General features: G+C 48.6%; 1 protein-coding gene across 1 annotated transcript in view; it reads left to right on the forward strand.

The window, feature by feature from the left end:
- SEPTIN9 (septin 9) overlaps positions 1–22,371 on the forward strand; it is a 144,318-nt gene that overhangs the window by 10,880 nt on the left and 111,067 nt on the right. Inside the window, exon 2 of the mRNA XM_056360986.1 lies at positions 14,911–14,967. Coding sequence (XP_056216961.1) covers positions 14,911–14,967 — 57 coding nt within the window. The remainder of the gene's footprint in view (positions 1–14,910; positions 14,968–22,371) is intronic.

Genomic DNA, 22,371 nt, shown 5'->3' on the forward strand with positions numbered 1-22,371 from the left:
TGCATGTTTTTCTTCCTCAGACACCCCAGGAGATATTTTGAGCATTTCTGCAGCGTTCTCCCACCAGGCGCTGAAGGTGGGGAGAATGGGGACAGAAGGTGAACCAGGTTCCACGTGCTTCTGGGCCAAAGGGTCAGCTCTGCTGGAGGAAGAGCAGAAAGCATCAAATCTTAGAAGGATGCAAGAGAAAACATCAAGACAGGAAACAATTTCTTCAGAGGGTTATGTGCTAGGATGGATTAGAATAGCCAGGAGTTGTGCTGGGGCATACTGGGAGGGATGCTGGAAGAGAGGTGTGATAGCCTCTGAGGAGGTAAGAGCTATACAGATAACCCTTGAATTGTTTCACAATTACATTTTTGTTATAAATAGTCTGATGAGGTGATGTGAGTTCACGTGACTACAGAAAGAAATTTTTCTTAACAATTTCAGTTTTCAGCCTTGTCTTCAGAGCTTCCCTCGTACAATCACAACACAGGTGGAGGGCACGGGGCTCTCTTTGAACTTGTCACATAGACCCCAGGCCCCTAAGTGTGGCAATTGCGCCTTCTTTAGCACACCTTAGTGCATGTGGGGTTTTAACTCTTCTCAGCCGGACAGCAGAAATGACGACCACAGGGGAAAACCACACTATTTTTTTAGGTCAGAAGATTTCAAGAGCAGAAGTTGCATATTCTTTTTAAATTGACACAGTTTGTTGCAAAAGGTGTCACTGGATGGAGAACAGTGGGTCAGAAAAGGAGAAGACACGGTGTTAAAACCCGCTGGTGTTCAATATGGCAATACTGGGACTGCATATGGAGAGCAGGCTGCTCAGACACGCTGCTGCTGCCGCCGAGTCGTGGCATTTCTCCTTCCTCCTCAGCACCTCCTCTCTGCTGTGTGGGCTGCCTGGATCAGCACCGGGGCAGCTGCTTTGCCCAGGACTGTTCCATGCTCTCCTGCTTTCCATCTAGAGATGACGTTGTTTGAATTTCTAGGAGAGCACAAAGCTTGCCAGGGTGGCTTTGCTTGCATTTCTCTCTGACTAAATACCTAGCTGTCACATGGAGCAGCAGCAGGCGTGTGCAGCACTTCACAGTTTCAAGGCAAAATCATGGCTTATTAACACAGCCTGGTGGACCTCCTGTCAACTCTGTTGAGTGGAGATGGTCTGGGTGTTTCCAGGAGGCTCTGCCACCCCCTCGGCACCGTAGGGCTGCAGGGATGGCGCAGGCTGAAGCACTCAGCCATGCAGATCTGATGGGAGCAGCCTGCTAGCTCCAGGGCTGGCCCTGCGTGGGCTTTCTGGCTTTTTTAAGGTAACCGATCTGACCCGGCTTATTATGCAGGGGGCAAACTTAAGGGCACGGTAGAACCAGAGATAAGCAAGCTGGTTAAGTGCAAACTCTTCAGCCAGGGCTGCTCTGCCTGGCACCTGGTGGCTTTTCACTCTGAGGATTCAGTGCACAGCGTTAGAGGTTTGCAAAGGGAATGGCTCTAATTCTCATCATCTACAAAGTGAGCTTGTCCTGGGGCTGAGCCTGGATGCTGCTGGCAGGCTCGTTTACATGGCTTTAACAGCCTGCCTTCCACACCTCCATCTGTAGTCAGCTCCATCCCACCTTCCTGCAAGCATCTGCCTGGAGTACTTGTCACCCTAAGGTATTTCTGTAGTTGATGATGATAAATCTGGCACACGTAGGATACAAATCTTTCATAGAAACCTCCTGCAGCCACTGACTTGAGGGACACCTTTGCACTGGTCCTTGCTGAATCTCATTGCATTCTATTCAGGTGTTTTGTTTGTTTATTGTCCATTTTCAGTGTATCAGGATTAATTTTACTTTTAATATTCTCTAACATACTAGCATTTAATCCTTACTTGGAATCATCTTCATCTTTTATAACCTCTGTATTTCTCATTTCTGGTGGTTAACGAATGATGTATCCTTAGGTCAGAACACAGCTGGGAGTTCAGGCTTTGGCAGAGTCCCTCAGAGCACCCCGGAAGCATCTGAGCCTGTTACCCGTAGATGATGGGCAAAATAAGACTATAAACCAAGTACAGACTGCTGCTTTGGGGGCTTAACAGCCGCTTCTGCTTTTCAAATCATGTAATCATAATCTTTGCAAGATTAAACACTGTTTCAGCTGCAGTTGTGGGTTTTTTCATTTCAGTTTCTTACGGAATAAACCAATGGGCACAGATGCCCAAGAGCCCTGGAGGTCAATGTTTTATTTACACACAGGAAGCTTAGGGCACATCAGGGTGACAGTTCCCACTGGAGAGGGACATGGCTGTTTCTCACCTTCTCCTAGAGCATGGACCTACCTGGCGGTGGCCTTGCTCTGTGCTCATGTCACCAGGGCAGAGCCCTGCAGAGGAGCTTCGGGCTCCTCAGGGGATGTGCTTTGTGAATAAATGTGGCCTTTTCTGCTGTGCTTCCAAAACCTTTCCAAGTGTCCCTGGGAACTTCTCAGTGAAAGATGTATGCTTATGCTGCTTTATTGCTGAGGAAACTGAGCTGTAGAGAAAGAAGCTGCTTCATTCAGTTTGTGTGGCCAGGCTGGGGCATAATCAGATATCCTGGCTCCTGCTCCTCGTCTAATGACTGTGCAGATAACCAAAGTGCTTCCTATTCCTTTAAGTGTCTTCAGTCTTTCAGACATGGATCTTAAAGCTAGGAGAGAGCTAATATCCCCTATTACAGAGGACTCGGGCCAGGAAAAAACCAAGGTGGAATTTAATTTTGCCTAAGTTGAGCCATATAAAACGATCTCTGAATCAGAGCTGGTCCCTGCAGCCTCTCTCCAGCCGGGGGCTGTCAGATGAATCACCCTATTTTCCATCTCGGATGGAGGTGACTCACCAGCTGCAGAGCCTGTCCCTGTTGTTGACTGTGGAGGGTGGCTGGGGCTGCTGTGCAGAGGTTTAATATCCAAACACTCAGGCAGGTGCTGCCCTGAGGCTCCCAGGTACCTGTGGTGGACAGAGGAGTCCAACCCAGGCCTTCAGAGACCCCTGGTTATGATCCCAAGTAGTGAGCATCCTTCCTTCACAGACACTAAAGCATGTGGCCACCAGCTTGCAGCGGTGCCATGAGCAACTGCTCGGTGGACCAGCAGCTCTTGAAAGAAGTGGCAGCATCCCTCTGTGCCACTGGGGCTGTTCCCGCTGACCGGCTCAGGGGACAGTTGGTTGAGGAACAGCTGGGTCACGCCAAGAACAGGCACCATGGCAGATCTGATGTCTCAGAAATGGTAAATACATTTAGCCTGTACCAGTGAACATTCTTCTCTGGCTCCAAAACTGCTCACAAAGAGGTGCTTCTGTGGAGAGCAAGAGGGGTGCCAGCAGGAAGCTTGCCGAGACAACACAGAAACATTTTCTACTCGTGATCTCCCTCTGGAGATAAGGCTGGAATTCTGACACCCCCCAGAGCATCCTCCTTGGCCCCTTGCAGATCCTGCAGCTCTGGATAGGGGAAGGAGGTTCCACCAGGGTGATGCTCCCACAGGGTTGGGGCAGGTTTGGGCTAGAGGGACACTGCATCCCCTCTGGACAAGAGGTGTTTGAGTCCTCTGACTGCAAAAGATGCTATTTATGAAAGGTCAGCTTGTGTAATAAACTCTGACAGTGGTGTAGGGGTCATCAGAAGCGACCTGAGCCTCCAGACAGAAAAAAGCCTTTCAGGTTTGGCTGGCAGCAGCCTGTGCATGTGCCATGGCAGGTCACGCAGGCTGCTTCGTTCCTTATGGAATAAAGTGCAAGCCCATAAGCTTCACAGTGTTGGGAATCCTCTCTCTTGCTGCTACTCAGCACAGCACAAGGTCTCAGCGGTGCTGGGGATGGTGCACGGAGGTTTGGGTTACTCGATAGTTGCAGGCTAAGCTTTCCAGGGAGAATCCACAGCACAAAGCAGATCTGGGTCCAGTGCATATGCACGTATTTGTTACAGAAATAGCAGCAATTGCCTTTTTTGTTGTGAGGCTTTTCATGGTGGAGTCAACACTTGTATGGTTGGGGTAAGTGACTTGAGGGAGGGGCTCTGGATTGGGCCTGGAGCTCCGCTGCCCGGCTCCATTCCACCAAGCGTGCCATGTTCCACGTACAATGCTGCCTTTCAGCCAGACCTACAGAATAGGCTTTGTGTCTCCTTGTGTGAGCCCTCTTTTAAAAGAGAAAAGCTTCTTTAGAGGCTGCAGGCAGTGCTCCATGACTTGAAATGTTTTCCAGCTGTGCCAGGAGTGATTTCACTCCACCGTTTGCCAGGGCTGAGGTGTTTGGTGGTGCCAGGTGCTTTACCTTTCTCCTGCTGGCAGCTGCAGAAACCCATTAGAGGAACAAGTTGCACTGAGACCGCTTGACACCTGAGGAGTGTGTAATCATGGAGCAGTAGCAAATAGAGGTGATTCCTACATCTGGGGTTTATTTAAATTAACCTATTCTTAATCTTCCCACTGCCCCTCTGTAGAGCTGACTGTTGGAGAGCGTGGCTTGGCAGAAAGGTAGGTGTTGGCTCTGGGGTTATTTTGTCTCTTACAAAGATTTAGAAGAATAAACCATTAAGATATTGGCACTTATGTATTGATCGTACATCTTGTTTTTAAATGAATTTAGTGCTTTTGTGCTGAGTACCTTACTCCTCTGCTGTGCAGCAGCAGGATGCAGCAGCCCTATTCTGGGGCTCAACATGGGCCATGGGTGCTTTTGAGAACCTAGTCCTCCGTTAAATGCCTTTAAATGCTTCATATAAGAGAAACTGGGGGGGAGCTCACAGGAGACAATCTCAGTGTTGACTGTTGCCCCCTCAGAGAAGCAGCCTTAAGCTGCTGGTGAAGCTGACTTTGGGATTGGGGTTTGTCTCTGGGTGTCTGACTTGGAGGTGGAAGAGAGAACTGTACATGCAGCATCTCTTCAGATAGAGATGGAGTTACGCTACAGTTTGTAAAGGCACTTTTGCAAACTGTAGCATAAGCTGGTCTGCAATATTAGGCACTCAAATACATCCTAAAAACTGGCTGGAGTTCTCTTCTATTCCAATTTCCCTGCTGTAGCCGCTATTAAATATAATTGCAAGATACAAAGGAAAACATTCAAAGGAATGTTACTAGTCCATGAAAACTAGGTTGCCTTGGCTACTTCTGGAGCAGGCTTAATAGGAGAAAACCCTCAACTGTATGGGTCTAGGGCTTCACCATAGTCTCTAATTGTAACTCCCCTTCTTTCCTGATGTTTAAGGACAGCGGACATTATCTCAGTAATCTATAGATAGTGCCTGAATCATTCTTTACAGTACAGCTAAAATGTAAAAACCTTGAGTAATACATCCCTCCTGCCCCTATAAGCAGGGGAAGCGTTTGACACCTCATTTTACAGGCAGAGAAAAGGATATGTGGAGGAGGAAAGTTAATGTGCAGCGAGTCACAGTGGAGCCGTGATGGCGGCTGAGCAGTTCCTGGCTCCTCTGCCTACTGAGGAGCTTTTCCCCCCCCAGCCGCGCTGGTCCTCCCCAGGTGCCTGCCTCAGCATCTTCTGAGGGCAGGTGGGCCTCGAGTGAGCAGAAGATCACGATGTGGCTCAAGTTGGGGTTAAGCTAAATATTAGAAAGCAGATGTCCCAAGGGAGCAGCTGTGATTCTGAGCTTAATTTTTTTTGTGTAGGGCTGCCCAGGGAGCTGGTTTCTGAGCTGCCGCTTGCATCTTGGGCTTTCTGACTTTCAGGCAATTCTCCGTAACATCAGAGTATCACAGAGGTCCTACCATCATACAGACTCATCACTGTATGAACACATGACTGTAAAATGAGTGTGTTCAGGCCCCTGCTCCACCAGGGATGCTCGGGTGGGAGGGCTCCAGGTGGCGTTTGTAACCCAAAGTATGTTTGTGTGTGTTTCACGCAGAGAGAAAAGTGACCATCGTCTGCTTGAGCTTAATGCTTTTCCAGCGTTACCAGTTCCCAGTCAAGTGGCCAGATGGTTTGTGAACCTTGACCCATGTGTATTTGTTGGAGTTTCTGGCCAGGAAGGGAATGGGGTTTAGTGGCTGTGGTCCCTTGGCTGCCTCTTTGCCTGTCGCTGGTTCCTTGGTCTGGAAGAAGCATGGCTGCAGTGGAGCATCTCTCGTACTGCGTGGAGGTAAAGGGCATTTGTCACAAGTCTGGAGTGAGACTTGGACTTGCGTGTTAGTAACTAAGTAAAATCCCTGGCTGAATTTTTCCCTTTGCAGTGTCTTCAGAGTCAGACGCTGGTCTCAAAACCAAAGGCTGCCCCTTATCTCCTCCAGCTGTGAATGAGCAGTTGCTCACTAAGCCTGGGGAGTCCAAAGTGGCCAGGTCTGCTCTGGGTGTCCTGGTGACTACAGGCACTGGCACGCCTCCATGGGTCACCCCTGTGGGTCTCCCGGCTCAGGAGAACCCTTAACCTCTGCCCTTTGTCGTCTGCAGCCCTTTGGCTAGTGAGCCACTGCCTCTTTGTTCTTGGCTTTTCTCCTTTACACACCCCCATCCCTCTCTGGGAAAAGTCAACATTTGCCTTTCAGAGCCTGGCAAACAGAAGGGGTCTGTATTACATCCTGATGGCAGCCCCAGGCTTAGAGGGCTCCGATGATAAATCCAGTGAAGTTTGTTGCGGGGGGACTCTGAAAGACAAGTTCTGTGTGTCTGAAACAAGAGCAGGGAAGCAGTGAGCAGCCGCTGAGCAAATGCTGTGGCTGAAAAATATAGTTTGGATTGCATTGATGTTACAAGGAGGTGGAAAGAAAATGATTTAAAGTCTAAGTAAGGATGATTTTTATTTATTTTTCTTTTTAATCTGAAGTAACACATTGCTGCTTAGTGTGCTGAAGCTGTGCATAGTGTCAGAGTGCAGCAGAGCGCCAGATGCTGGGCTGGGCAGTTTGCACCAGCAGTTCCCCTGTGTGGTCAGAGCCAGAGTGTTATGGGCCTGTGGGGAGGAGAGCCGCGGGGTGGCTTGGGAGGATTTGATCCATATGGAAATACCACATTGCAGTTTTAAAATTCTTTTCCCCTCCTTCAAATCTGACAGTGGTTTTCTCTAACTAATCCATGACTGCTGCCAGACAAACCTGAGAAAGTGAGGTGCGCTCGTGAGTCTGGGTGCTGTAAATGTTTGGGGTATTTTGGAAGGCAAAGGATGAGAAGCAATCATTTGTTTTGTTCTTTGTTTCCATAGTGCTCTGCATGCTAAGCCTTATCCCTTGTCCATTCAGTCTCCTGGGGACTCTTGTGCCATTGATGTTAATGATTAACTAACACATTTCTAGCTTGCTGAAGCCCTTGTGGCAGCTGGTTAATGTAAGAGTTTGATTATTTCCTTCTCTGAGCAAGGCTGCAGCTTGGATGAGTTCAGACACCTTCCCTCCTTCCCAACTCTGCTGGGATGCTGCAGGTTCTGCAGGAACAAATGGGACCAGATCCAACCTGCTCTCATGATAGCTTTGCAAGGTCTGTGATGCGCTCTTGCAAACCCCCCTAATTTAGCAAAAAATGCCATGAAGACACTGCTGTAGTTCTTCCATCCTGCCTGCTTCTCTCTCTTGGATCTCAGAAGTTAAAGGGTGTGAGCAAATGGGGAGCGTGGTGAAGACAGGGTAAATTTAGAGGGACAAGATCACTTTGGAAATCTGGTTAGCTTCAACAGTGAACTGGAAATGATTTTAGACTTGACAGTAGTTACCAGGTTTGCTCCCAGTCAGTACAGCTTCACAGGAACAGCTTTCTGTTCCTTTGTAAATCCTTTTCTGTTCCCTCCTGCTGCTAAGTAAAAGGACCACATAAACTAGTAAAACTGACAATACGTACAAAAGACCCATTTTTCCAGTCCCTTCCAATTTGTGTGGATACTTGCATTATAAATACGCATTTGTACAAGTCATCTGATGTGTCAGTGTGGTGACGTGGCATCCCTTCTGCTGCCCGGCTGGATTACTGAAACACTCTAACCAGAAGGATCACAGATGATGACTAACACGCTTTTTTGTATGAAAAACTGCCTGTGCTAATTTTTTCTTTTTGTGCTTTCATGATTGTCCAGCATATCTCTGAATGACTATCAGCTGTGAGGAATTTGTGGGCAGTAAAGAACAGTCGATCACAAAGAGCGGTGAAATGATCTTGTTATTTCTATCAAGTGAATATCTGAGGATTGACTTTGCTCACCTCGGAATGAATACATGGGGAAGAGGCATGGTATCTGTGCTGTTTGAAGGCCATTTTAACTATTGAGCAACTTGCCAAAGCACTTGGGGTCACTCCAGCGTTTTAATCTTGACATAGAGATTGAGTGTCTCTGAAAAGCCAAGACTTTGTTCAAGCACAAGCTTGAATTCACGATGACTGGATAAAAATGTGTGGTGTGGGTTTTTGCAGGTTAAGGCGATTTTCTGGCTTTGAGCTCTGTGGATGCATCAACTGATTTCCTGAGATTTACTGCAGTTTAATTTCAGTTAAAATCTTGAATCAAAGCCTGAACTTGAGCCAAGGTTCAAGTGCTGATTCCCTGTCATCTTCTACCACTGTATGCAAGACTGGTTCTTCTATCTAATTTAGCCCTTTGCTGTGGACAGGAGCTCTGGGCAGGCACTGCTGGGCTTGGGGAAGCCTTTCTAATGTTGGGAAAAAATGAGGCTTAATTCTTGTGGCCTCTTATTGTTAGCTCAAGCTTTTGGAGCATTTTTTAAAGTGTTAGAATGTGTCTGGCACCTGCCAGAAGTATAATGTTATGGTAAGGATATGTGCATCTTGCTAATGCCAGTTTTGCTGTGGTTTCCTTGAGGGTTACCTGTAATCCAGCCTCAGGCTGGGCTCTTTCCGTGTGTGAACTCACGGCTCCACTCGTGTTAATAGCACTGTGCTGATTAGCAGTGTTGTCTGTCCCCAGCATGATGGTACCCAGCTCCCACAGAAGTGAAGCGGTTGTTGGTGGTTCAGGCTGTATGGTCTATGCTTAGCCTTCAACCTTGACACACGCAGTTGGTGCACCTGTGTGGTGGTAACTGCGCTGGAGAAGGTGGTGGTCCTCTCCTGAGTCTGCAATCAGTGCCCCTTGGGAACAGCATCCTTCCATTCCATCAGCATCCCTCCATCCCAGTGAAAGCTCCATTTGCTGCCAGAGATATTTGATCCAGAATGAAACCATGCATATGGTCTGAAGGCTTTTTTTTCTAGCTGTGCTCAGCTTCTTTGTAAAGAGTGTCTATTACACACAATCTGGAAAAGTGTCTTTTATTCTTCAGTGCATGTTTCTGATTAGTGCTGGAAATGAACATGAATTTTTTTCCTTTTTTTTTTATAAACATATTCCTTTTGAGGGTAATGTTGCAAGTGGATTTCAAGTTAATGGAAGTGAAGTCGTAATAGCGTGGTTCGTTGGACTCTGGCTTGAAGCAATAGAGATTCTTCTTCCTTTGCTGCTCTGCAAACAGATGTCTCTCCCTCCCAGCCCCCCGGAGCCCCTCTGTCCCCAGTGGTCTCCAGTGGCACCCACAGTTCCATGTGCAGGGCTCTACCTCTGAAGACGATGGCCTATGTCAGCCTTAAAACTTTGCAGCTCCATCTCCAGCAGCTGGTCTGGTATGTTGGAGAAGCCACTGGGGCGGTGGTTGTGCAGCATGGATCAAACTGTGTGTGGGCTCTCCTCCTCCTGCTAATGGCTCCAGGCTTCTTTGTGTGAAGCAGGGTGAAATAGAGCTGCCAGTGAAGGCCGTTCTCTAGCCCGCTGTCTGGATAGTACCCGTGAGGTAGATAAAGAGATAGATTTCACACCCTGTATGGTCCTGAGCAGATGGTCCTAAGAGTGTTGTGATGGATATGTGCATCCTAAAAGGGAGCAGAGACTGTCCCAGCTGCAGGGCAAACAGAGTGGGCTCCTCACTGTCATCCTCCCTCGCCAGCAGCAGGACGGCCTGGGAGGCAGCAAAGGGCAGGGTGGGTGACGAGGGGCAGGGCTGGGTGCCCCTTGCCATGCACAGGCTGATGCAGGTCCTGCCCTGGAGGGAGACAGCTCTGCATGTTGGTCTTTGCTTTAAAAGCTGCCGGTGCTGTGTAGGTGCTGTAGACACCTCTGAAGGGCTCTTCTGCGGAGGGGTCTCCCACCCATCCCAGTGCCAAACTGGTGAAGACCAGGGAAGGCTCCGTGACTTGGCCCAGACCTGTACAGCTCCGGAGAGAGCTCTGGGGAGCTGGCAGCGCGGAAATGTCCGTAGGAGGAAAGTGGTCTTGGATGGAGACATCTCCAGTGCTGTCTGGGCGCCCTGCCGCGTTTGTGCTGGGTGAAGGAGGAAGCTGAACTATCTGATCGCAGACCCACTAGTAAATACATGTAACAGAAGCAAGGGTCATGCTGGCTGCTCGGATGAGCTGGTGCCGCTTTGCTGACTCCAGCACAGTGTGGGATGTCTCCTGCTGGTTTTGGTCCATCCCTTTCCAACACGACCTTTGTTTGGTTTGGGTTCTTTTGTTTGTTTGTTTTTTGTTTTTACTGGACTGTGTAGAGAGAGCAAGTTCCTGGGTTACATCCTCCATTGTTTGTCTTCACCCTGTGGTTTCTATTGATAATGGAAATTGCTCGTTTGTTCTTTTGATTTTTTATATTGTATGAGTGTAGTGGCATGGATCACTTACTGTGAGAAAATAAATCACAAGTGGCCTGTCTTGTTACTGTCATATGCATCCATGAAAAGCTTGGGGTATATCATGCAAAAACTGATGAGTTTTGGGGAATGTACGTGTTGACTGTATCGCAGGTGAACGTCCCTGGCAGTTCCCTGGTTAGCTCTAGGTTCAGACTCCCAAGTCAGTTAGAATCCAGCCTGCCCGGAGAAACTGCCCTTGCTACAGTGTGGCTTTTCTGTCTCCCTGCTGCCCTGCACCATGTCTACATCCTCTGCATCAGGGCAAGTATCTAGAAGATGCTCCCGTTTCAATACTGGAGTACTTTACATCCATGGTGTGTTATATCAGCAGCTGCAAGAAGCACGAAATAGTAGAACATTTGGCCCGGTGTTGTCTGGAGGGAGTGATTCAAACGTGAGCCTGGCTGGGATCTCACTTGCACCGACACAACCCAGTCAGAGCGATTCTTGGCTTCAGCAGTCGCAAAGGAGACGCTGGTGAAGCCCGGTGTCTTTCGGTGCTGCTGCCTTTCTGCTGTGCCATATGGTCCCAGCCTGTGGATCTGGAGGGAATTAGTCGCTGATTATAAAAAGTGAAAAAATATTGCTCAGCCAGTGAGCCAAGGTGAGGCTAAGCTCTGCGAATGTTTTAACTTTGTCCTGCTGCGGCACATCCGCTGGATTGAATGAGCTGTTCTTGGACTGACCAATTTTAACTGTTGGACTATTCCACTTTTTAAGTCATTCTGCTGGGGATGTGGGGAAGCATTCCTAATTTCAGCTAAATAAAGCATATTTCATTATGTTTCTTAGTCCAGTGCACTGCAATAAATTTATAGCATGGCTTGAGGGCATTTGAACCGTGTTGAGAAGGAAGACTCATAGACACTGTGTCTGGGGTGGAAACCTTTGATTTTCATTTCACAGCCCCACAACCCAAACCCGGGGCTCAGCCTGCTGCTTCTGCACTATAAATAGAGGTAACCCCAGAATGTGCCCAGTGTGCCGATGCTCTCCGGTCCTGCCACACTGCTGGCTTCCTGGCACTGTGCTCAGAGCAGCATATTTTTAGTTGTTGCTTGCCATTTTTTTTTTTTTTTTTTTTTTTTTTTGTGACAGATCTTCTTTTCTTGTCTTGCCAGGCTGCCAGCTTTCCCTGCTGTTTATCTGCTTTCCAGGACTGTGCCTGGATTCCCCCTTGGTGGAGGGGCAGTGGAACATCACGGGTAGCGGGCTTGGCTTGGGCTCCGTAGTGCTCCCTCCTCTTTTCAGATTTGCTATTAAGGTGTTGGACAGCCTGTATGAATTTCTTGTTCCTCATTATTTTCCCTTTTGCTGAAAAGGGATTAACAGCATCATTATGTATTATTAACGTTGTTAACAGGCCAACAGCTGTCAGAAAAACTTCCTTCTAATGCCACGTCCAATACAGAGCAAATCAATTCAGCTTGTCCACCTTCGGGTTTACCAACTTAAAAAGGGTGTGAAAAGTAATTACAGATCCCCAGAGAACCCCAGTGAGACCGGGCACATAAGCTCTTCTCAGAAATGTTTGCATAAAAGGCACAGGCTCAGCCAAGGCATGGATGCTCCGATGGCTGTGCCGCACTGGATGCTCCAAGTCCTGTGTGTGTTTTTCCACTGGAGTCGTTGCTAAAGGGAATAAAGCCTGTTCCTATGTGCGATCCTGTCCAAGCTTGCGAGCTCCTTGTTCTGCTTCCGTCCTGCTTTGCCACAGACTGAATGAAGCCTTTGAACATAAAAGGATGTATTTAACTAGCTCAGCATGGCCGCATATCTGCATTCTTCAGCGTGCCACCCATAAGGGACGTTTTTCTCTGGTTTTTGAGCAATTGTGAAAGCTAGATTTTGATGCTGCACCTTGCCCACGTGCAGACAGAGCAGAGGTGTTTGTTCTCTGCAAGAAGTTGAGCCAGGACCTGAGTGCTCTTGCAGCTTGTCTGAAGAAGGGCTGTTTAAAACCCTGTTGAGCAGAGGAAATATGCCTTTTCATTCTTGCTCGTGTCCAAAGAAGCAGTAGGCTTTTAGAGGGGAGAAAATCATTATGAAAAAAACATCAGGGACTGGACTGAATAGAAAAAAAAAAAAAAAAAAGTATGTTTAAAAATTGTAACGCTGGTTACAGCGCACAAGCTCCCAGCGACTTCAGCCCTTCTCTCACCGCCAGTAACGGAAACCGCACACCGAGCGATGCGCGTAGCAGCAGCCTGCCCCGTTCCAGTGCAGATAAAGCTCTTGGTAGACAGACGGGGTGTTCGCACGTGTGGGCGGACAGTCCCGACTCTATTTTTTTGGCCCTTTGGCTGGCAGTGTGCTTTGGGGGGGCAGAGCTGAGCGGGGGCACGGCTCCGGGTGCTGCTGGCCGGGGGCTCTCCCTGCACCCCGGGGCGGGCAGCCCCCTCTTGCCCAGGGTCTGGCCCTGCCGTTCAGCCACATAACGTTACTGGAGGCACAGAGGGTTTTTCTATTAGGAGAGGAAAGGGAGAGAGAAAATGCATACATATATACATAATATATATAAGCAGAGGGTTCTAAGCGTGAGACACTTTTTCCATGTTGAGTTGCCAGGCAGCTCTTTTCCCTTCCCTCCCTCCATTCCAGGGCTCACTGGTATGAATGTTTTCCTGCCTTTTATATATTTTCCTTCTCTCTCTCTCTTTTTCTTTTTTAAATAATGATGCACTCTTCCAGCTGACAAGGTTCAAAAGGTTGTGGCTATGTTACAAATCACAGTTTAGGGGTGTTCTGCAGCTTGAATTGGTGCTATTTTAATCCCTTTGCTTATTGTCCAACAGATCTGGTAGATGGTGAGAAGATAGTTTGAATAATGTAATTGAACAACAGCATCACCCCAAAAGCCTGGGAGTTTCTTACCTGTTTGCAGGGTAGAAATCCTGATTCAAAATTGTGGTGTGCTCTGGTGGGGTTTGTATGGAGCCTCTATGCCTCCGTTCTGGAGCTCAACAGCTCCAGCATCGGAGATGATGGACACCATCCTGGAGCTGAGGTTCCTCCAACAGGACCCACCAGAGCCTGAGGAGCTGTCAGACCTGGGAATCCCCATATTGGGACCTCACAGCATTTGGGGCAGTGTCAGCGTACAGCATCCCACATGAGGTGCTTCACTGCATTTAGTTTGTCAGCTTTTATTGTGCTAAGAGAAACTGAGGCACAGATCAGCCCGTGGTGTGTGGATAGGCTTTAGCCGAAGGCTAAAGGTGAATTCTTTTTTGCCAATTTTTTCAACATACCTGGGAAATGAATGTTGTGGCAATCACCGCTTCAGAAATAGGCAGCTGGGACAGCAGAGTAATTAAACAAGTTGCTGATGGATTGGGAATGTTGCCATAAGCAGCAGGTCCCGCTGGCTTGCCTGGAGTCTGGGAGGCAGGCGGGGGTCTGGGAGTTACCAGGCTTTCTGAAATGGATATAGGAACAGAGGAGACAGTTGTGTCTGGGCTTTGTCTTTCAAAGTAATGTATGATGTAGGGTAAGTTAAAATGTTCACATATGTTTCTCCAACACAGTGCATACGAATTAACCATGTGCTACCCCAATGAGTATGATTAATACTTTTTCATTAAAAAAGATGGAGTAGAATTAGCCCGACATCTGGATTGCTGTGTTCTGGTTTAGCATCTGCCTGGAATGTGCGACGCATCCTGTGTTTCAGCTGGTCTAACCCCATGACAGGGCTCTCATACACAATGCATTCCCAGGACGTTGGGTGCAATCTAGCCACAAAGTAGTCACCCTTCGCTTCCTTGTGATGCCGAATGCAGGAGCCGCTGCTGCCCTTGCAGCTGAGCTAGCTGGAGAGGCCAAGCACCTCTGGGAAGTGGTCTCTTTGCTGAGCTCTCTGTTAGTGCAGGGCACATGCTGGTCCTTAAATTCCTGTGCTTGCATCTCTCAGCAAGGAAACCTGTCTCTGAAATTCCTGCATTTGTCTCCAGGATAAATTACCTTGGAGCAAGAGGTGAATATTTGTGCCCCGCTTCGTGATTTCAGAAGTTCTCGCTGGTGTTTCTGGAAACCCTAAATACCATGCATTTGAAATGTTTGAATAATTATGTTTGCCTTCAGTGAAAGGTGGAGGTCTCTCCTCAGGTGTTTTTAAAATAACATATAATTCTTTTTATCACAAAGATGACTGTGCTTAGCAGACTCCCAACAGAAAATGTGCCCCGCCAGATGCAGAGTCATAGCGGGGAGATTGCTCCACATACCGTATTCACACGAACTCCCTTGGCAATTCAAACCTTCTTCTTGCTTTAGGAATCAGCCGGACCTCCAGCGGGAGACTTCGGAGACTCAGCGACCAGATGAGTCCAAGTAAGTTGCATGAATTTCTCCCTTTGAAACATCCTCATTTAAAAAAAAAAAAAAAAAAAGGGAAAAAATTACAAAATTGAGAGAATGCAAGAGGTGACTCTCAGAAATCACATCTCCTGCCTCCGGTCCACTGGCCATGGTTTGAAAGGCAAAGCTAGCTGCTAATATATGCAGAGCTCACTATGTTCTACAGAGAGTAAAAAAAAAAGAGTGCGGGGGGTGTGTGTATATATACATATATAAAACCACTGTGAAAAAAGAGAGCAATATAAAATAAAAGATTAATTACTTACTGAATAATGGATCCAGAGAGAATAATTAGAAAGCCCCATCTCAATTTGAGGGGTCTAACACAGGGCAACAGAAAGTAGGAATGGCCTGAGGTTGAAATACAGCTTTAGTAATTAGCAGCTCTTTTGTACTCTCCTTAGCTATTATTTTTTATTGGATGTTGAGATTTATGGATTATATGTGCTTGTGACTAAATTTACACTCCTAATTGCAGCTTAATGTTTCTGAAGCTGTTTCTGATTCAGACGGAAGCAGGTGGGAGGGTCTGAGGTTTTTTTTTTCTTTAAAAAGGTGTTTTCCAGCCTTGGGAAAGCAGTAGCAGAAGTCTCAGTGCTTGTGAGTACCTGAGCCTGTGTGCTTTGCTTGTGTGTGCGTGACACGGGTTGGGACTGCCCAGGGACAGAGACACGTCACCTGCATTGGCATTATCCCCTGAGAGTAGAAAATTTCACTGTTCTTGATTAAAATAGTCAAAAGGAAGCTCATACAGCCCATTTCTGGGTTTGGTTTTTTTTTTTTTTTCTTCTGATGGTCCCTCTTGCTGGCTGTGCTAGCCCCTCCAATGGTCCTGTGCTTCTCCACAGGTCAAACCCCTGTGGAAAGCGTCTGTCTCCAGCCTTGGGGTCCCTTGTACATCACACACGTTCATCTTTCTTAGCAGGTGCTTTACTGCAATTGAAATCTTCCTTCACATTTCCTTCTCTGGGATGTATGATCTCCCCTTGGCATTGCCACCTCCTTTGCTCCAGGATGCTGACAGTTGTCTCTGCTGCTTGCTGCAATCAGCCTGCACCCCCAGGAACCCCCCTCACCTCCTTGACATCCTGCTTCAGCCACGCTTGGTTCAGGGCTTTCATCCAGTCCTGTCCCCTTGGTCTTGCTGTCACTCACACTTGCTCCCTCGGGGCTTGATTTGCTATTTCAATTCATCTTCTCAGCCCCCATATCCTGTCTCAGTTCCCAGATGCACTTAGCAAAACAGTCGTTTTCAGCTTTTCCCTCTGTGTGGGTGGCAGGAGAAAGCCACCCTCGGGATGCCTTCCTGGAGCGGTGACTTCAGTGCCTTGCTGTATCGAGACATCAGCACATGTGGGATGGGAATTGGTCACAGACGTCCGGTTCAGTGTGCATGTAAATGCCCCGGGAGCTGTGCCGCTGCCCTCCTGTCCTCATCCAACGCCGGCGATGAGCATGGGGGCAGGTATCGACGGCACAGACCAGGGTGACAGGCGACATGGCATGTCATGGTGCTGTCCCGCTGCGGGGACGCTTGCTGCTTTGCAGCTAGAGCTTTGCAGCCATGCGCTGTGATGTATCGCTGGGAGGATGCAAATATGGCCAGTGTAGGCCACTGCTCTGCCAACTAATGTCAAACAGCAGGAAAAGTGCATTGAGCAATAATTTAGCATGGGGTCATGGTGTTGGTCTGGGTGCTAAAGCTTCGCGGCAGCGATCGTTCGGGCCAGAACTGAGCTGCATTTTAGAGCTGATGCTTTAAAACTCGGCCACCAGCACAGAAGCTGGTAGTTTTGAACTGGTCTCTGTTTGTCTTCTGCATGTGCAAAACCAGAGCTTCAGTCTCAGCCCTGGCACTGCGTGTTTTCATACGTCCATGTCCGAGGACAGAAGGGGGAATTGGTACAGCTCCAAAGGTAACTGGAGTGTAGAGAATCTAAATTGAAAGACACGGGGCATTTGTTTAAGCTTGTTTTCTTTAGACTCTGATTATATACTTTTCCACTTTTCTGGTGAGAGACCTTTTACATTTTAATATTTTTTTTCAAGTTAAAATCAAATGAGCAGCTCAGTGCTCCGGTTTACATTGCAGTAAATATTTATGACTTCATATAACTGCAGCTCAATTTCCCCTTGTTTCAGGTCCAGATTTCCCCCTCTGCACATCTGGCCTTGCACCCAGAAGCTTTTATTCCTGTAAAAGATAAATTGGAGTTGGGATGACTGAGCTGTGGTTGCAAGTGAAACATTGCAGAAGGGGGTTGCTTTGGGCTCTTTGCCACCCTAAACAAAGAAGGGATGACATGCATTTCCATAGCCACCAGCTCTTGGGGTCTCCAGACACCATGGATTGCCTTGGGGCACGCAGTGACAGTAGGAACCTGGAGAGCTGAGGTTGACCTCTTTTGAAAGCCTTATTCTGTGACTCCTCTAAAGCTTTTCTTGTCCCTTCGAAAGTGGCTGTATGGCATTGGCATCCAGATTTGCTCAGTGGACAGCAATTCCAGGGCTTCGGAGCTGTGTTTTTTGTTTTGTACAAGCCTGCTGCATAGTCCTAGGTAAGCCAGTGAGGTGAGACTCATCTAGGCTGGTCAATGAAGAGAGCTGGAGGCTATCAGAAAGTGAGAGCACTTACTTTAGACTGGGAAGAATAAGTTTCTTGGGTAACCCAAATCCCCATAGGGTTATAGAGGACCAAGATTTTGTTAGGTAGCCACGTTTAAGGGTATGTGAATCCTATGCTTTGATTCAGTTTGGTTTTCTTTGGCTGCAAAAGTGGGGTTTATATCATACATACATAAGGAAAGCTCTGGGAAGGGGGAGATACCAAGTTAAGACAGTGTTCAAGTGTCTCACAGTTGTAACAGGGCTCTGGCTATATGAAGAGATGCCACAATTATTGGTACAGAAGCACCTTCTGATGTCCAGCACCTTGGAGGTGCTGAGCTAAACCTAACCAGGTCCTATTCAGTGGAAGATACATAGAGCAGGGCTCGCTGCTGGCTCCCTCTTTCCGCAGCGTCACTAGTCGTATCTCTCCTTGCCCCTGGCAGCTTGGCGATGGGCCAGCTGGGGGCTGTGGCTCACCACAGACAGGAGCACCGTCCTGGGGTGCAGCCTGATAGCGGGAGCTGGGACGACCTCAGCTCAAAGACTGGAAGGATGGGGATGATATCGGGCTTGGCACTGTCCCCATTCAATTAGGGTATGGGACCATGCCCATAAGGTCAAGCTTTGTCAGTGGTTTGGAAGTTCTGTTCAACGTGCAATTAGACACAGGCAGAGAAAGAGGGGAGGAGTGGGAAGAAGCCCTTTATAAAAGGCTCCATCAGGGTTCAGAATTGTGGCCCCTAAAATGCCGCTGTTGCCTGATGTGGGTAGCTTGGGGCAATATTTTTGCAGAGTTCATAGAATGGTTTGAATTGGAAGGGACCCTAAAGATCACCTAGTTCCAGCCCCCCTGCCAGGGGCAGGGACACCTCCCACCAGCCCAGGTTGCCCCAAGCCCCATCCAGCCTGGCCTTGGACACTGCCAGGGATGGGGCATCCACATCTTCCCCAGGCAACCTGTGCCAGCATCTCACTCCCCCTCAGAGTGAAGAATTTCTTCCTAATATCTAAACTAAGTTTGCCCTCTTTTAGTTTAAAACCATTCCCCCTTGTCCTATTGCTCAGGCCCTACTAAAAAGAGGCCTGTCCCCACCTTTCTGATAAGCCCCCTGTAGCTATTGAAAGGCTCTCCCCTGAGACTTCTCTTTTCCAGGCTGAACAACTCCAGCTCCCTCAACCTGTCCTCACAGCAGAGGGGCTCCAACCCTCCAGTCATCTTCATAGCCTCCTCTGGACTCGCTCCAACAGGTCCATGTCTTTTTGACGTTGGAGGCACCAGAGCTGAACACAGCGCTGCAAGGGGGGGTCTCCCAAGAGTGGAGTAGAGAGGGAGAACCATCTCCCTTGACCTCCTGGCACGCTGCTTTTGATGCAGCCCAGGGTACGGTTGGCTTTCTGGGCTGCAAGTGCATATTGCAGGGCTGTGTTGAGCTTCTCGTCAACCAACACCCCCAAGTCATCCTCCTCGGGGCTGCTCTTAATCCATTCTCCACCCAGCCTGTATTTGTGCTTGGGATTGCTGCGACCCAGGCGCAGGACCTTGCACTTGGCCTTGTTAAACTTCATGGAGTTCACACAGACCCACCTCTCAAGCCTGTGGAGGTCCCTCTGGACAGCATCCCTGCCCTCCAGCGTGTTGACTGCAGAGTTAGGAACAGCGTGTCAGGGAAGTTACTTGCACTTCATTTTTCCTACAACTATACCTGATGAATTTAAAAGCAAGAAATATTTGCTGACATTTGCCATCCAGAGCAGCAATGTGCTTCTCAGCTGGCCAGAAAACAGCCCCAGAGCAGTTGGAGTGGAAGAAATCGGCATCGTATTCCTCTTGGGCAGCCAGCTGTGCTCTGTACTTTGATTTGTTTCCAGCCTACAATTCAATTTTTGCTAAGAGGAAGGAACTTCCCTGGCGGGGGTAATGCAGGAGGGTCCAGAAAAAGTTAGAGTTTACCGATTTAGCTAAAACAGCATATTTTTTTTCCGTGTAGGTGAATGCAGGGAGGAGGATGCTGCCCAGTTGTGTTGCAGCAGAACTGCTCCTGGACCAGTGCTACTTTGGGTCAGGTGCTTTGTTCCTGAGAGGTCCCAAGGGGTGGGAGGGGAGCAGGTGCCTCAGCTTTCCTGTTTCAGCCTTTGTCTGGCTGCGCGGCTGCCTGGGGCCGGAGCAGAGCAGGGGCTGGCTGCCAGGGCCAGCTGCACTCCAGGGCAGGCAGAGCTTTTCCATCCAAAAAAGACAGGGCGCTAGCGGCCCCACTTCTGCATCATCAGCAGTTGGCTGAGGATCAACCACAACTTGTCTTGGTGCTTTTTGGAAGCTTAGGGCATAATTTAGAGAGGCATGAAGCTTAAGGCCAGCTATCTGGGTTGCGTTAGAAAGGGGCAGTCAATGATGTCATGAAACCTTCATAGGGGCAGCTTGTCTTGTACTGCCTAAATGCCTCTCTTGGCTGTAAAGCGGTGGGACTCCCATGCCAGACATGTTTTGTTGTTTCCACCAGTTTGAGCCCCTTGCACACCCTTTAGGTTGATGGCTGTAGACAGAGAGGCCAGAAGGCACAGAAAGTGGGCAAGCGTGGGCTGGAGATGCAGGATTAGTGAGATGGTTCAAAGGTGCTGATCGTGACGTTGACCCTATGAGCTTCTGCTCAGGGCACAGGCTCCAGGACCCCGTTGACCACGATGGCACTGCACTGCCACGCTGCCCAGGGCGCCCAGGTCTCTGCAGGAGCTGGTAGCTGGGATGAGCAAAAGTGGAGAGAATACAGTTTTAGATGAAAATTTCAACAAGATGTGCACAGATAGTTCTTGTCCTATTTTTCTTTTTCCTGGTTACACCTTTCATTTTCCCTTTAATAGTTATTGATGTGGCCATTTAATAGTTGGGGGAAATAGGGCAGCAGAGAAGCTTAGAACCGCTCCTTTTGCGTTGCCTGTGACTCTTGGGGTCCTTCCTCACAAGCACTGAAATGGAAAGATGTGTGGCTGGGTGGGTGGAAGAGCAGAACACACATAGCTATGGGCACAGCTTAAGTTGGCATCGTCGTGTTAACAGGATTTCAGCAGGGTTCGCTAGTTTGGGATGCTCCAAATTCATGCAGTGAGGTAAAGGCACATGTGGCAATAGATCTTGCTGTTTCCACCTCTTGATTTAGTACTTTGCCCTGAGGACCATCTCCTCTCTTTGTGCCTGGAGTCTGTAAAAGAACAACTTTAGAAATCGGTTTATGTGAGATTGCAGGTTAACCAGAGCAGTGGAAATAAACAAAAGAAATGTCAAAAGCCAGGGGCTCCCTAGTCGAGCGTACATGATTACCGTTACATAACCTAATTCAGAGTTCTATAAAAACCATTAGGTTTTTTAGTTTCTTTCCCCAGGGAAATGCTGCCAGAACAGTCACACATCTGCAGCTCAAACGTGGGCACCCCCACTAACAGCACAGCCCTCTGCGTAATCGTGGTATCTGAGAAAACTGATTTGGGAACCCATCCTGTATACCTTGGTCCAGACCTTCAGATTATCCTAACCTTTACTGCATCTTTTTTTAGCTCCCGGTTGGTATACTGGGATCCGGGCAGCACTTCTGGTCCAGCTGGAAGCTGTAGGAATACACGCCTCTTTGCAGTGTGCTGGTTTTAGCACAGACGTGCCTTTCACCTTGGTGGAGCAGCAGAGGGGTTAACTAGAGACTTGTGGTTGCAGCCTCATGGCTTTGGATGTGTCCCTAGATGAGGTCATACAAACTTCTTTGGGAAGCCTCTATTCCCCTTTGTTTTAAGCACCGGGCTGGTCACCCCAGCTGCATGGCTGTCCGTGCCAAAGAGCGTCCCCACGCACATGCACCGCTCGCTCTCCTCGGGCTCCCTAGTGACAAGCCCTCATTTGACATGTGTCCTCTTGGTCTTTCTTGTCACGAGGGTGAAGTAGCAAAGGGTGAAGCTGGATCATCAGCCAGCCCGGAGAGTCCTTTCTGCAGCAGTGCAGCTCTGCTGACTCCAGGCAACAAGAAGTTAAAGTGAGAGGGCTGCTCTCAGTGCAGGTTCTTGGTTTCCTGCAGGACACAGGAGGACGCGGGAGGACTGGGCTTGCGTAATGCAGCTCGTGGACTCTAGCTTCCTGGGAGAGTCCTGCAGGCTCCCGTGTGCTTCCAGCAGAGATGTGCATTACTTACAGTGAATGAGGGAGCCTAGGCGCTTGTGCGCACAGCTAAGAAATTAAGGAGTAGTGACAGGTGCCGTGGGCCTGTTTGCTATTGAGGGGATGTGCTGAGCGCTGACTTGTTGTCCTGTTCCTTTACAATACCCGTGGTTCATCTCCAGTCGTACGTATAGTCTCCTTTAGTCCCAAAAGGCTGCTGGGCATCGCAGGTGAGCAGGTAGACCTCTTGATGCTTTTACAGCACCTGTTGCTACGGGCTTTGGTGTGAGGAAACCAGAGACAGTAAAATATAAATCGGTAGTTCATTAATGAGCGGGGATTTAATGCTCTCTGACGTTTGGGGACTTTAGCTGCCGGCTGTGCTTTAAGCTAATAATCTTCCTCACTGGGTGTGGTATGGATTTGTTGATGAGAGCTGATGAGGTCCACAGGGTTCCCCTGAGGAAAGGGAACATAGAAGTGCAGAGTGCAGCTCCTCCAGGACGGGAGCAGCAGTCCTTGAGCGAGGTTAGTTACTGCCTCAGGATCGGGCGTCTCCAAAGTAAGCTCCTAACACCCTTTCAAGAGAAGCTGGCATCAGCTGCAGCAGAGAGGAGCTGGGAGAGCAGGGA

This window comes from Falco biarmicus, chromosome 1, assembly GCF_023638135.1.
Source record: "Falco biarmicus isolate bFalBia1 chromosome 1, bFalBia1.pri, whole genome shotgun sequence".
In the NCBI taxonomy this organism is placed as follows: Eukaryota; Metazoa; Chordata; class Aves; order Falconiformes; family Falconidae; genus Falco; species Falco biarmicus.